The following is a 15,353-nucleotide window of genomic DNA, read 5'->3' on the forward strand; positions in this document are numbered from 1 at the left end:
CCTGTCCTCTTTCTAGCACTCTCACTGATCTATGCTCAAGCCTAATTGTGTCTGCATAGTCTCCTCTGTGGCTTTGTATCTGTCCATTATCGGCCCCGTCCAATTTATCTCCACATTTCTTCAGTGTATGTTGTCTGCGGAACAAATCCCTCTGTCTCTACCGTGCCATTTGGAATGATCCCACTGTGAAAACGAATACACAGAGGAGGGACGCGGAGGGAGAAGTGAGACGGGCTTCTGCACTCACAGACAGGGAGTTTGGCCTCTCCGATACTTGAACAACCCCCCTGCAGTGTTAAAAATAACCAGCTCTTCATCTGACTGACCAGACAGACTGGGGCTTTGAGGGAGTATTATCTCTCTGGAGTTTGTTCAACAACCAGGCAGACAGAAAACACATGCGCACACACACATACCACTCACACACATATATACACACACCAACAGATAAAGGAAGAACAAGCAGGACAGACAGAAAGAAAACACAGGCATGCAGATGTTACATGAAGGGGGCAGAAATGCTACAATCACTGTCATCAATCATGGGGCAACATTCTTAGCAACTGTAGTTCTTCATTGTGCACCTCAAACTTGTTGTTGTCTCTTTGACTACAGTTTCCAACCAGATCATTGGTAAAGCAATGATATTTTTCAAGACAAAGTATTTAGAAAATGAGATCAATCTGACACCTGATCATACACTATGGTTGCAATGATTACAGCAAGGACCAAATAGTTGTTGTTAGACTTTTGAGCCATCGTCATTTCCACTCACTGAGGACAGAGTTGTTTCTGTTTTTGAACAGGATCTAATCATTAGTTTGAGAGGAAACTCCTTAAATCACATTGGCCCGAATGTTTGTCTTCTTTCTTTCAAAAATGACCAAATAAAACATACAAATTCAAAGTTATGTTACTGTTTTCAGTGTATACAGACCAATGCCCACTAAGAGCAATGCAGCAAAACAAATATATGAAGTATTTTCTGTTTATTTCTGAAGTCCCCATTCAGTCTGACTTGTCTTATCTATTTATATTTTTCAGTATGTGAGGTTACAGTGACAGAGAGAAAATGCAAACATGTTATCTTAATATATTTTTTCAAGTGACATTTGGGATATTACGGCTGTCCAAACATGATGGCGTACAGTATATAAGGCTTGTAGAATAACTAATTTCCAACCTCCCTGACATTGGTAACTGTTTCTGATTATGCTTTAGTGTTATGATGAAATCTTGGTTTTAACTTTTTTGTTCAATACTTTTAAGATGGTGCAATGCAAATAAAAACACGATTGCAAAACCGATTACACCATAAATCTTTCAAGGAAAGCTGCACTACTGTAAACCTGTTTGTCTGTTATCTGATGACCTCTACTGGTCATTGAAAGAATTGCAGACATCAGTGGCACAAAACAGCATGTACGGCGCAAAAGGTTGAAAAATACAGTCCTTTATTCTCCATATACAATAATACATGTCTGTTTGTGAATGTCTTTACTGACCATAGTAATGGTGATGGTACATCTTAGGCCGACAGAAATGTAAAAAAATAATTTGAAAAAGCTGTGTTGTAAAAAAGTATATAAAATGTGTTTCATTGCTGAATAATCGAAAATACTTTGAAATATATTTACAATAAACTCAGTGGTGATACAAGCCAACAGCTTCAATACTGTTAGAATATGTACAACTAAATAGCTCCATGTGCCTGTGCGCAGATAGTAAATACTCATTCTATATAAGTTAAATATGCTTACACAACAGGTTATGTGCTTTGGTATGAGCATGTGATTACTCACATATTTCCTGTATTCACAGTAAAAGAACACAGAAGTCTTTGCGTTCTCTGTGATTTCCTGTGGCTTTGGTCATTATGGGAAAACTGGTAAGTGCAATTATTTGTTAGAGAATGACCAGAATTACATGCTCAATAACAAGATGAGCAATTGTGCCAGATTTTCCTTACTGTCATGACGACAGGGGATTTAGACAATAATGATTAAAACCCTGTGTGTGCACAGCCTGTGAATTGTTTGGTTATTTTTTCTATTGCAGAAATGTCTGAAAAGTTTTAACAGCTGACCATAACAAAAAGAAAAATACCTTGATTAACATTTTTGGTCTTAATACTGCAGTTTTCTTTATGGGGCCTCTGGGTTTGAGGCACCAAAAATATGGTAGATGATAATTAGGCTATGTAATAAAGAAAAAAAAACAGCCTTGGGTGTGAGACAGTCTAGACACTACTGCTCAAAGTCATATGGTTTTAATATAATGCAGTGACGGCGTGAGTCATTAGCTCAAAATATGCTAATGATATGCACCTTGTGCTGTTGGAATGTGGTGCAAAAATCCCTTCTGGGGTTTTCGATCCTTTGTCCCTGTTTCATCCTGTGCTCTGGTCTAGACGTCCCACTTAAGTTTCTCGATGCTGAAGTCGCTGTCGTGGTCCAGCTTGGAGAGAGTCTTCCTCACCCGCAGGGCTGTGAGGCGGGCCTGTGGGCTCTGGTACCAACACTCCTTCATGATCTTCACAACGGCCAACAGGATCTACGACACACAGAGACAGATGTAAAATACCACCAGGCCAGTGCAGTAGAATGTCAACGTGTTAAATGCTGTTTCTGTTTAAGCACTAAGAGGGTCATTATTATGAGTCCTATTGAATATGTTCTCTACATTTATCCACTTGTGAATCTATGTGAGAGCATCATCAAGTGTGTATGTTTATGTGTTTGCTTCAATAACTGTGTAAATTAGAGAGCATGTGGGTGCTAAAGCTTAGAAGTTGTGATAACCTGTAGTGAGATTTACACAGTACAGGAAAACTGCACTTGTGTGTGTATGTGTGCATGGAACTGTGTGTGTGTTGTGTCATCAGATTTCCTACAGGGTGGGAATGGAGCCTGTTGTGAAGACTGGGCCTCTGCTGGTCCACACACACCACCTTCTTCATCTCCTCAAAGCTGGGATCTAAGGGTACCAGGTCAAAGAAGGGAGGACGGTACTCTTCCACAATCCCTGAGACAATCCAAAAGAAGAAGAAGAAGAAGAAGAAGAAGAAGAAGAAGAAGAAAGTCAAACAGAAGAACAACTAATCACAGCAACATTCTTGGTTGTGTGATTCAGTGGAGTGCTCAGGCAGACTGTAATGTTACAACAAAGAAAACTCACCATCAACCTCTTGAGTAGATAAACCACAAATTTATCTCCTCATACATTTTCAGAACATAAATTTTCTCTTCATACATGGCCTGAAATAACACACTTGAACGTTGAGATAGTCGGCAGTGGGAGTTTTGTAAAGTATGTTTGACTAAACAAGAGAGCAGGGAAAGATATCACGTCCCCGGAGACTTCATTGGGATGGAGATCTGCAAGGCCCACTGAGAGTGTGTAAGTGTGTGTGTAGTTGTTTGGGTGAGGACACACACACAAAGTTATGAAAGTCTATCCATCTGGACTGAGTGTGTTCGTGCATGTGTGTGTGCACGGTCTTCTGTGCATGGATGTGTGTTTGCATCTTCAAACTGTGTGAACGGGCATCTGGACTATGTACAAGTGAGTGCTGACACCAGATAAGACTGTTTATAATTACTGCAGTGCTAATCATGAGAGAGGATAGTAGAGACAGACACAGACTACAAAAACAGTGGAGTGCTGAGAGACATGGGGCTAACTGCCTTTTACTGTAGGCTCTACCAGAGCCAGGCAGGCATGACAAAGAAAACACAGTTTCAACATGAGACTGAGGTGATGGGCAACACATCAAATCCGAAAATATCCACTGATATACACATGCATGTGTTCCATTTTCTTTTAGTTTAAATAGGTACAAACTGAAATATATCTGCAAATGACTGCAAAAAGGACGACATTCTACTTGGCTGTTGTCTCCTTACCATTGACAATGGTCCTGCGGGTAATTTCCCAGAAGACCAGACCCAGGGCCCAGATGTCAGTTTGCTTGTAGGACTCGAAGACGTCCATACGAATAGTCTCATCCAGCACCTCAGGGGCCATGTAGCGCTTGGTTCCCACACGAGGGTTGTTGCCCACATCGAGGTAGTCATGGGACTGAGAGTGTATCACAGCCAAGCCTGAGGAGAAGGCAGGCACAGAGCACGGATACAAACTTATCAAAATCAGCATGACATAGCTGTTTCGGCTCAACACACTGGCTGGATTTCCATCCAAATGTATCACAAATTGGGAACAAATTTTAAGAAAATCAGCGAAAGAAAATGCAAATCAACGGTTGTTTCGATGCAGTAGTTATGCAGTTATTAAGAGTCGGTTCATATGAGTAGTCGGTGGCGTTAATTCTCCAGTCATAAAATTATTATACGTTTTATTAGACGTTTCAATCTGCAGAAACAGCTTCTTCTTCTTCTCTCAGAACTGAAATGGCTGATCAGTCATGTGAGTTCTATGTTTGCTACACCCGAATAGAAAAGTGTTTCCATCTCCTCATTAACTCTTTTTTTGAAAAAGGCAACAACCACTTCAATTGAGCTTACAAAACTTTTACCATAGTTTTTTCTTTTCTTTTTTTTTTTTTTTAATATTGCTGTTTCCATCAACCATGCAATAAAAATACACTGATGGAAACACGCCTATTAATTCTAACTATAAGCAGAAATTGGAAACAGATGCAACTAGAAATCAAGCGAATAGTGATCTCGCAGTCCTTGCTTCTACACAACCCTCACCAAGGTCGGCGATGCAGCACTGTCCGTTCCGCTTTACCAGGATGTTTCTGCTTTTCAGGTCTCGGTGAGCGATGGCTGGCTTTTCCTGGGAGCTGACGATCTCAGTGTGGAGGTGAACCAGGCCACATGCCACAGACAGGCACATCCTCAGGCAGCTCTCAGGCTCCAAGCTGCTGTACTGCAGGAAGTCGTAGAGCGAGCCCAGCTCATGAAAGTGGGTGACGAGCCACAGCTGGGTGCTGGAATTCTTGGATGTCATGTCAGAGGCTATGAAACCTAAAGCCAGAATAGGAGATCATGATTTTAATGTCTGTCTTTTGGCTGATGCTGCACCCTTCTCTGTCTCACATGAATAATGTCTTTGGAACTTAAATCCGCTGCTGTACCCAGAATGTTGTCGTGTCGTAGTTGTACAGTATTGTAGATCTCTGTCTCTCTGAACCAGGACTGCTCGTCCCTTGAGGAGAAGATCTTGACAGCCACGCTCTCCCCCATCCAAGTTCCCCTCCACACCTCCCCATACCTGCCTTTACCTGGAAACAGAGCAACACAATTACACTACTGCAAAGTAATACACAGAACATGGTAAAGGAGAGCAGTGACGAAGGAGACTGACCGACACACTCCACAAGTGAGATTTGTCTGGCCATAGTCCTCTGGACCAGATAGGGCAGCCCTGTCCCACTTCCTGATGTACAAAACTCATCAAAGATATCCTGGAGACAGAAGCAGAGAAATAATCCAGATGTGAGCACCTAAAACTTGAACATCTTTGGATAGTATTGTGTCAAACATCACATGTCTCTTACGCCATATGTGGGGTCATCTCCACTGGGGACCTTGAGCATGGTGACATCGTGGGCTTCAGCATTTTTCAGTCTGCAGTGTGCACGTCGGAAGCGCAGGAACAGCACCAGGCCACACACACTGGCAGTCACGATCAACAGGAGCAAAGACACCGTGATCCACAGCTCCGGACGACTGTGTTCAGGGGGCTTTGTTGTTGACTCTCCGTCTGGACACACATTCAGGAACAACACACACATCTTTGAGTTTGTAAAACCAGTTTGGGGCATTTCACCACATTGAGGGGGAGAGGTTTTATTTTGGAATTCTTTAGCAACATGACATTCAGTGCATCATCAGATGCACAACAGGAAAGCCACAGAGCATCAATTTACTTTAACTGACCACAAGGGGGAACTAGTTTCTACCTGGAGGGAAACTTTGAATCCCATCAGTACAATGTAGTGCAGGCTGTGCGCTGAACTGCTAAACTCTGATATTAACCTCTGAGGCACAAGGTTTCTTTAGGGTGAACAGATGTGGTGTCAAAATACTGTAAAGCAACAGCTTTGGGTACTGACTAATGTCTGGAGGCGGCGTGATGAAGGCGTTGCACTGATTCTCTTTGCAGCAGTGGACAAAGAAGCGCTGAAAGGAGGTGAAGCACTGCTCCCTGTAGTGAGTTTTGGAGAAACAGCCCCTCTCCTCAGTGCCATGCACCCAGGTATAGAAGCAGTGGTCTCCTCTGCAAGTTCCATTCACGCATGTGCCTTTCTCGTTCTCGCATGCGCACAGCAGCTTCCCATCATCTTCAGAGTCTGAAGCACAAGGAAGTACACACAGACAAGTGTTGACAACACACGTGAGACCGCACTCAGGCACAAATCTAGCTACATACAATGGTACATTCTCAACAGTCAATGATCCATTGAGAACCCTACCAAGATGATTAATTGGGGCAATGTAAAGGAAAAGCAAAGTCAAACACACAGATTGGTAGTGAAGTGATAAACTATACTTGTAAAGAAACCTTGGCTTCCTCAAGGGTAAACCCTAGCGGTAATAGAAAGAGATGTTAACGACATTTCCTGGCAGCCACAAGGCATCAATTAGATGAGAGAGGCTGTGTGGCTAACCAGGAGAGGTATTTTTGGTTTGAAATTATATAGTGCACAGTGTGTCTGAATGCAAGTTACAGAAAAACGAATCAACAGAAAATGAAAAGTTTGATGACTAAATGAAGAGGCGTTCATGGTCATTTTCTACCCTAAACTCTGCCTACTTTGCAAGCCTCCGCATTATGGTGCTGAAGATTTTCTTTGTTTCTGATAGAGGTAATCTGGTGCCCAGTGTGTGTTTAAGAAGTAATCACTAGGTCAGCTGGTAAAGCCTGAACTCAAGAGCTGCACAGCATATCAGTTAATGTCTACACAAGTGCATGTACATGGAGAGGCACAAACACCTGCAGCAAAGGCATCCTCATATACATTTCTGTCTGAAACAAAACCCTGCAGACAGAACATTAAACCTCATATGAATAGAAAAGCAAGAACCCTTCCGTCACACATTTAAAGGGACTGTGTGTTCAAGATGGTTAAAGTTGCATTGGTAAATTTTTGACCAGTAGGAGGCAGAAAGACTGACATGGAGACCTGTTTCTGACCATGGGACAAACATAAGTCAAATACTCCTGAGCCTTTTAGCTGTGGTTTGGGTGTTGCTCCTTTACTTGGACTCTGCATTTCATGCCAGGTAGGTAGTGTACACTCTGCCTGTGTGAGCTTGTTGGAAACAGCTGCCTATTGTTTTACACTGGAGGGCTGGTGAGAACCGTGAGACTGGACCATACTGTCTATATGTAGGAGACCCAAAACAAAGAACTAAAAGATGCTAACTACTCCTTCATATTAAAGTCACGTGATTCAGTGACAGTATAGAAGTCTCCTTTAATGGAGCTTTGACTGAATGCAACTAAGTGAATGTTGCACATTTCCCACATCTGAACATTAACTCACCTGCATGGACAGCAGAAATTGACAGAAGCGCCCCAACTAGCACCACTGTGAGCAGAGCAGAGCCTCCCATCTCTGTGAAACAGGAACAAAATAAGCAATAGCAGTTAATAAAATCAAATGATAATGGAATTAGTATTGTATGTTTATTAGGAACAATCACAAAAAGGAACCAAAGATTTACTTTTGTCAAATATAGACAGAAAAGGCCATTTCCCTGACATCTTAACTGCTGTGTGTTTCAAATGTACAGACTGTAACTTCATGTGCCTATGAGGACTCGAGCAGCGGTTAAATCCCGAGCTCTTTGGCAGAGGAAGCTATGAGGTCAAAAACAACAGGCCGAGGGCCCAGCCTGTCTGCCTGTGTTGTAATTGCATTGGGTGGGAAAAAGGGGCTTAGGGAAAGGAGGCTGAGACAGCACTCCAGAGTGTTTGTGTGTGTGTGCTGAGACCGTGCGCGGCGCTGTGCTACCCAGGCTCCAGGCCTGTCGACTCCTCGACCAGCCTGCTCGCAGAGTAAATATTGATGGCTGCGCTTCCTGCCATTGAGTGGCCCCACCCGGCTGGCCGGCGAGACTCAGGTCTGCTCATTGTTTAGGGCTGCACCGCTGAGGGTCACGCAAGCAGGAGGGCCGCCATACACAACTCAGCCTTTGCACTGCTAAAGCACAATCTAGTCTGTAACCTAACACCCCGGTGATCTTAGACATGTTAGATTAAAGTTTAAATGTGAGTGAAAAGTGACAAAATGTTGCTATTTTTTTTCAGTTAAGAACAAGTTGAGTGCAATATGTGTGTAGTGTAAAACACTGCTTAAATACCTGCTGTAACAGATCCGACATTGTTTATTGTATTGCTACATACACTGAGCTAAATACGAAGTAGGCTCAAATAGATGCACCTTTAGTTTTAATTTGAGCCTCTTGAGTTTTTTTTACATTCTGTGCACAATCTAGACTCCATCTTTGTTTGTCACAAAGGAATTACATAAACTGGAAAAATGGTGATTTGTTCACCAACTCACCAGTCTTTTAAGGTCTTTCTTCATCAGCGTCTTGGAAATGCTGCTGTTTGACAGGTGCTGAGAGTTAGGAGCAGTTTAGCTGGCTAAAGTGATTAGGCGTCATTTGAGTTTATGAGCTGGCAGCTTCTTCAATCAACTGAGCACAGGAAGAAAATGGCGCTTGCAATCTATATTATATGCAGCACCTGAGGTCTGTCCTGTAACCTCTGAGGTGGGTGGGCTTGATCTTAAATCTCAAATGCGTGCAACTGGATGGATTGAAATATGTGGCGATTTGGCTGTATGCACTAAGATACATGAGACAGTTGCCAAAGAGGTTGACTGAAGTCCAGTTGAAGGAAAAAATGCCACTGTTGAACAACACAGCGCTATGGAGTTTTATGGGTCTAATTTTGACTCGAAACTAGGTGAAATGTCTCAACGCAAATAAAGTGGGTGCACTTTGAGCATCTTGAAAGCCGACACGTTCCACAGAAGGTTACACTCACTGCCTGTAAGACATTATTCCTACCCTGAAATCAGACTTTCATGTTGTGAGAAACTCAACCAAGATGTTTAAAATTAACTTGAGATAAGAAGAAATATTCATAAATCACTCCTCACTGTAGGAGCACATAAAGTACTGCATGCTCTAGGGTCATAATGTGTCATTCATTGGATCAGTTATAAGTAATGGTAATATAACTGCACTTCTCTGGTAAAATAGAAAGAAAATGAAAAATCACTGGCTGAATAAATATGAAATTATATACAAAAGTGCATTTGAATTTTGGTCTTTTTTGTCACAGTATTGTTAGAAATGCCTCTCTGGTTGTTATGTTGCTTAAATAATATGGACAGGCTGGCTCACATTACTGCACATTCTTATATACAATCTTTGCCATGAGTGGCCAAATCAGAACCTTATTTACAAATCTAATCTAAAAAGCAAGGAGAGTTGTGAACCAAATTTAATCTCTGTTTTGTGAATGATAATTACATCTACAGTATGCTTGAATTAAAAAAAAAGAAACAGTTAGACAGTTCCCACAACTTACAAACTTAAAAATAATGTCGAACTATGAATGAGGTTCAGACAGGTACAGTCGTATCCACATACAAATTAAAATGGAAGCATGGTTTCTAAAATGGGCAGATTAGCCATCATCACGTATTCTTATACACGTATTCATCCTACCTCACAGCACACAGCAAATAACCCTTGACCTGCACACGTCTAGCACTGGAACTTGCACATGTCAGCACGAAACAACGGATATCCTCTTTTAGTTTTGATGCATCTGGCTACATGTATTTAACTACAAACAGGAAGCCATCACATAGTCATTTCATTAAGTCAAATGTCACAGAAGAGAAACCACAGGACTTATAGTGTTTTGCATGAATATCTGTACTTTTACTGACACAACACTTCTGGTGCCTGCTTTTCTTTATTTTCAAACCCTGTGTCACCAGTTTTCTGTAAAATGCATCTCTTCTAAGAATGCACAAGGCTGTTTGCCCTGGAAATGCGAGCGTGTTCTGAATGGAGTTTCCCATGTTTATCAAAGCATCAAATCTAATGTAAAATCACTGTGAGATTCGGTTATTTCCATTTCACAAGACAAATCTGATAAAAATGTCTGACAAGCTATCTTTAGAATTTCCTCCTATCTGGGTTAGCTGCGAGGCCCCAGCCCCAGCTCAACACATGAGAACTCACTGCGCTCAGCTCTAACTCGCTAAAACCACAAGCCATATTTTACCAAAAAGCAAAGAGCACTTCCTGCATCATGCAGCCTTCATGTTAGCGGTGGTTAATCTTCGGATCCAGGGGAGGAATAGCCTAAACAAAACTCCACCCACAGGATTTTATCATCCACAGGATCCCGACATAGGAGAGAAGTGGTAATCACGTCCTCCATCGTGGGCATCCTGACTTTAGACTCCAGAACACTTCCTCTCTCCTGTTTGTCTCCATTCTGTCCAACGCTACACCCTTGTGACCCAAGGGGAAAAGATCCAATTGTCATCTCTTCCTCTCATCTACAGAGCTTTTACTCAGGGAGGCAGATCTCTCATTCCATCTGGATGACTTTGTGGTTGTAGCGGTGGATGGTGGGGGCATGGCATAGCACAGCAGCCTCCCACAGCCCCTCCACTGGGGCCTCATCACACCAAAAAGCCCTGTGACTCTGTCTCTGGAAAGTAACGTTAAGCAATGTTACTGTAAAAGCTGCTATCATGTGGTTTAAATGCACATACATCACATTCAGCTCTTTTTTAATGCCACACATTTAAAACGCCTAACTCTGACCAATTTCAACCCTAAATCTGTAATCCAGTGATTGTGACCGTCTGCTAGTTACAGCGACAGACTGATTGTATCTTCATTTCACAGACAAAGCTAGGCTTGGCAGGCTTTATGGCTCAGTTGCTGTGTGCATGCTCTCACATGCATACCTTCAGTGAATGCATGTCTGGGGAAGAAAGAAACACATATACCTCAGACATACTGTGCACACAAATTGGTCTTTGCTTCCAAAGAAAAAAAGAAGAAGTAGAAGAAGAATAAGAAGAAGAAAAAAAAGAAGAAGAAAGAAACAAAAGCCTCAACTACATCAAGGATTGGATGTGAGACCAACAGCAGCACCCACCTGGAAAGAGGGAGGCAGTGTGACTTCCATTAGGACCTATAGACGAACAAAGGCAAATGTCTTACCTGTGTGTGTGTGTGTGTGTGTGTGTGTGTGTGTGTGTGTGTACTGCTTAAGGTATCAAGGTACTTATTAAGGATGACACCTGACAGTATTATGTTATCCTGTATTATATAATTTGATTACTATTAAAGATGCGTTAATATTTAAGCAGCAGTTTAATGCTTCGGCTGTTTGATTAGGTGTTATTTTTAACTACTTTAAATCCTGTTGAGTTGTTTAATGTATAACAATTCACATTTCTAACATGATCACAGGTATTATATGGAAAACCTTAATCTGTAAGAGTGACTTGTAAATCATAGCCTGCCTGATATTGGATTTTTGAGGCCGATATTTCAGAGTTTAAAACATGCTGTGATTACTAACATAATCACATAATACATTTGATTAGAACAACTTTAAGAATTATTACGATGACGCACTCCTTACCTCTTAAATGAAGTGGACCATAAGTTAAGTAGGAATACTCAAGTACAAATACCTCAACATTGTACAGCACTAGAGCTGGCCAAATGTTCTTTAAAGTACTTTCCAAACCCGGTATATGCAGATATGTTTCTCTGTGAGGATAGTTGAATTTGCTGCTGTTTACGCGTCTTTGGGTCAGGTGGGCCACTTCTTGACACCTGTCGGTTCACATCTGGAAACACGTGGGGTGACGTATGGCGCTGTCAAAGGTGACTTGGTGCTCAATGTTGGAGCTTAGAGCTACACTTTAGGTATCTAGTCATCGCAGTGCAGCTTTTGAGCACAAAAAGAAAGAGAAAGTCGCGTTTCGCAGCATGAGCCTACCTGTTTTCCGCTCGCCTTTTAACTTGACAGCCGCACGTCTCCCATATCAAAGTGTCCCTCAGTGGCCAAAGTAATCGAGTAAAAGCACATTTAACACACAGCTGGCTCCGTTTAGAGACTGCGGTGAAGTTACTCGTCAAAGGCAGAGGTTTCATCCACACAGAGATCACATCCTTTCCTGCTTCGGTGACGACCAACAGCCTTCTCGTCCGCAGTTTTTCCTCTTGGCTCCACAAAAAAAAAAAAAAAAAAAAAAAAAAAAGACGAAGACGACAAAAAAATCCAACTGCTCACTCCTTTAAGTAGTGAATCTCTCATAAAGTGTATAAAAGTCTATTCAAAACAAAGTGCAGCCAGCTGCGTCCTGACGGGCCGTGGTCTATCTCATCTCGGTCCAAATCTGCGCTGATAAACCGACAACACGAACCGCGGCCGTCGGTCTGGATCCAGCCCAAAGTCCTTCCGCTTCACAAGTGAAGGCTCCCTGCCAGTCCACTCCCATTAAGCAACAACGTGCTTTTTTTTTTTTTTTTTTTTTTTTTTCTTTGCTGTCTATCCTGATCTAAGGCTAGATTACATATTTTAAAGCGCACACAGTGTTGTCCCACCCCTCATTGTCCCGCACAGACTCTGCTCTGGCTGGAATGTGTTCTCATAGCTGTTTTCCTGTTGCTCGCTGAACCTCATTTTCCTCTTTCCCCTGTGGACTGCTGTCTGCACTGCACTGACAGGAATGTGCTTCAAAGACCCCTCTTTGACACAATAACACGTCTCTGAGCGAAAACAAGCATTTCTGAGCATCTCACATTTTGATCAGCTGCTTGACTGTTAGTTGAGCAACTTCACGGTCCCTTCCAGACATTTTCAAAAACATGAACATGCTTTGCTCGGGAATAATAAATTGGGTCTAATGTGTTGTTTCCAGGAAAAAGTTCAATTCCCTTCTTGAAAATTCTTGATATTAAGCCATGTCCATTCTAATAGAGCTGCACAGACTGTGTCAACTAGTAGATGAATCGTCAACTGTTTTGGTTTAGATAATTTTTTTTAAGAAGGTCAAAATTCTTTGATTCCAGCTTCTTAAATGTGGACATTTTCTCTCTTCACCGCAAATGAAAATAATGGATAATTGCTGCCCTAAAGCTAAACATATCAGATGCTTTTAGATCAATAAAGTGAGTGTTAGCAAAGAGCTAGCAACATTACCATTCATTTGGAGTCCTGTCTCTGTCCATCTGGTTAAGGTAAGTCCCATATTCGCTCTCTTTCTGTTCTGTTTTTGGTCTCTAACTGGCTTTTTTAGCTTTTAAATGCTCCACCTATGTTCACCAGTGAATCTCTAACTTTATCTGTCAGCTGAGCAGGAAGTGTGCAGTGGATTTGTGAAACCTTTTACACTAGAAACAGCCGCCTGCAGAAGACAAAGCTAGTAATAAGTGAAGTTGAGATGACTTTAAGGTTGATTTTTCTCTTTGAAAACACTTTAACCTGCTCATCTGTCTGTCTGATGTATTTGGTACATGTTGTACATATTGTAAAGCTTTCATATCACCTCAAACTGAGGTTCACACAATGATGCTCAAGAGCCTCTCCGTTACAGTCACTGTGGCAGTCAAAGGGCGTCCTAGTGGCAAATACAGTTGTCTCTTGGATGCCAAACAGACTCTGCTGTGTGAAAACGCTTCATTCAGCAGAGCCTGAGAGAGATGTCTTCATGTCTGTAGTATAAATTCCCCTCCTTGTTCTCAGGCTCTGTAATCTCTCCGTTTTTGGCTTAAGGCTGAAGACACAGCTGGAAGCTCTCACGTCAGCTGTCATGTAGCAAAGAGAGAAAATTGTTGTTCTTTTTATAATCAGCACTTATTTTTCTTTTCTGCTAATCTCAGTGATTCAAAGAGCCACTCGGTCTTATTCCCTTAAGGTTATTCTTGAAAGCTTCCATTTGTTGTGTAATCTGGTAGAGCAGAGGAAATGGGATATTGCTTCATCCGACATTTTTCCATGTTGTCAGTTTTTCAAAAGCAAATTCTTGATAAAGAGAAGCCTTGTTTTCCTTCCACTTTAATACCACTTTAGTCATATTCATGCTTCCTTGTGTCATACCTCATTTTCACAGGTCAAAATCTGCACAATCTGGTCTAGTGTGTTACATCTGTACGAGGATATGCGTTTATGGTCTGAGTCTCCATAGACACGGTTAAAGGGTATTGTTGGTCTTTTTTCAAGCGGTTTTTGTGAATAAGTGGCTAATGGGTACAATTTTATGAAATTGGTCCAGTATTGAGCGAGAGTGCTGCAGCAGCGCAATTGCACACATCAATGTACGTCCACTAAAAGTGTTTGTTTTTGCCACTGACGGCTCACATTGTTATTCTAAGTGTCTGGCAACCTTCTGGAAAGGATCCCTGAAGAGATAAACCTTTTTGTTAAAGAGTAAGATCCTTTGTGTTTTTTTACAGTGGTTGTATGGCTCTCATCAAGGCACCAGACTCCATTTACAGAAACAATCATTTTAGCATCATAAAATACACTTCAACAGTCAACAGAAACAAAATTAAACTCACTGAAACCTTCTTGGTTTGTCTTTCAACCATCCCAACAATCACCAACTCTGGTTTGGTTCAAATAAATCCTTAATTCATCAGGTTGGATGACTTTGATGAGCGTTTTAACGACTGTTTCTCGTTAAACAAAAAGAAGCTTCCTCTTTAACGAATAGGTCTATCTCTGTGGGGGTCCTTTCTATAATGTTGCCTGACACTTAGAATAACAATGTGAGCATGTCAGTGGCAAAAAAAAGACTTTTGTTCCACGTACATTGATGGTCGCGATTGCCCTGAAGGATAAGATTGCAGCCCGTTTCACAGCTGTTGGCTGCAGCGCTCTCACTCAATACTGGACCAATTTCAAAAACCGTTGTCCACATTAGCCACTTCACAAAATAGTGGAAAAATAGGGTCCAGGCTGAAAAACAACATTAAACTTTGAAGTCGAATGTGTTCCTTCTTTGAACTCTAGGAAGGTTTCTATTTTTGATCGGACCTAAAGTATCCAATTCCCCCCATGTGAAGAGGAAGTGAGCCGCAATACTGAAAATACAATATGACCGTGTGTCACTCTTACAATGAGCAGCTGCAGCATGTTTTCATATAAATAACCTAAGAAGGATTCCTGAACACATCAAAGTAGCCATTTTGATTTTACTACCACTACACGCTAATTGTTATGTAATGATACTGCACATTGGATTAAAAGATTATAGGCCAGGGCTCAAAGGCCATCCCATGCCTCTCCAGGGAGGGCATTAGGGGTTTCCTTAAGAG

General features: G+C 41.7%; 1 protein-coding gene across 1 annotated transcript; it reads right to left on the minus strand.

Moving 5' to 3' along the window:
• Positions 1-1,432: 1,432 nt before the first annotated feature.
• acvrl1 (activin A receptor like type 1) lies at positions 1,433-12,505 on the minus strand. Its single transcript, XM_076741281.1, has 10 exons — positions 12,031-12,505; positions 7,517-7,588; positions 6,083-6,319; positions 5,525-5,730; positions 5,332-5,431; positions 5,102-5,248; positions 4,716-4,991; positions 3,906-4,103; positions 2,894-3,024; positions 1,433-2,553 (listed from the first exon to the last, which is right to left on the minus strand). The coding sequence occupies exons 2-10, from the start codon at positions 7,584-7,586 to the stop codon at positions 2,407-2,409; spliced, it is 1,512 nt and encodes a 503-aa protein (XP_076597396.1). The 5' UTR covers positions 7,587-7,588; positions 12,031-12,505; the 3' UTR covers positions 1,433-2,406.
• Between the last annotated feature and the right edge of the window lie 2,848 nt (positions 12,506-15,353).

Source organism: Chaetodon auriga, chromosome 10 (assembly GCF_051107435.1).
Source record: "Chaetodon auriga isolate fChaAug3 chromosome 10, fChaAug3.hap1, whole genome shotgun sequence".
NCBI lineage: Eukaryota > Metazoa > Chordata > Actinopteri > Chaetodontiformes > Chaetodontidae > Chaetodon > Chaetodon auriga.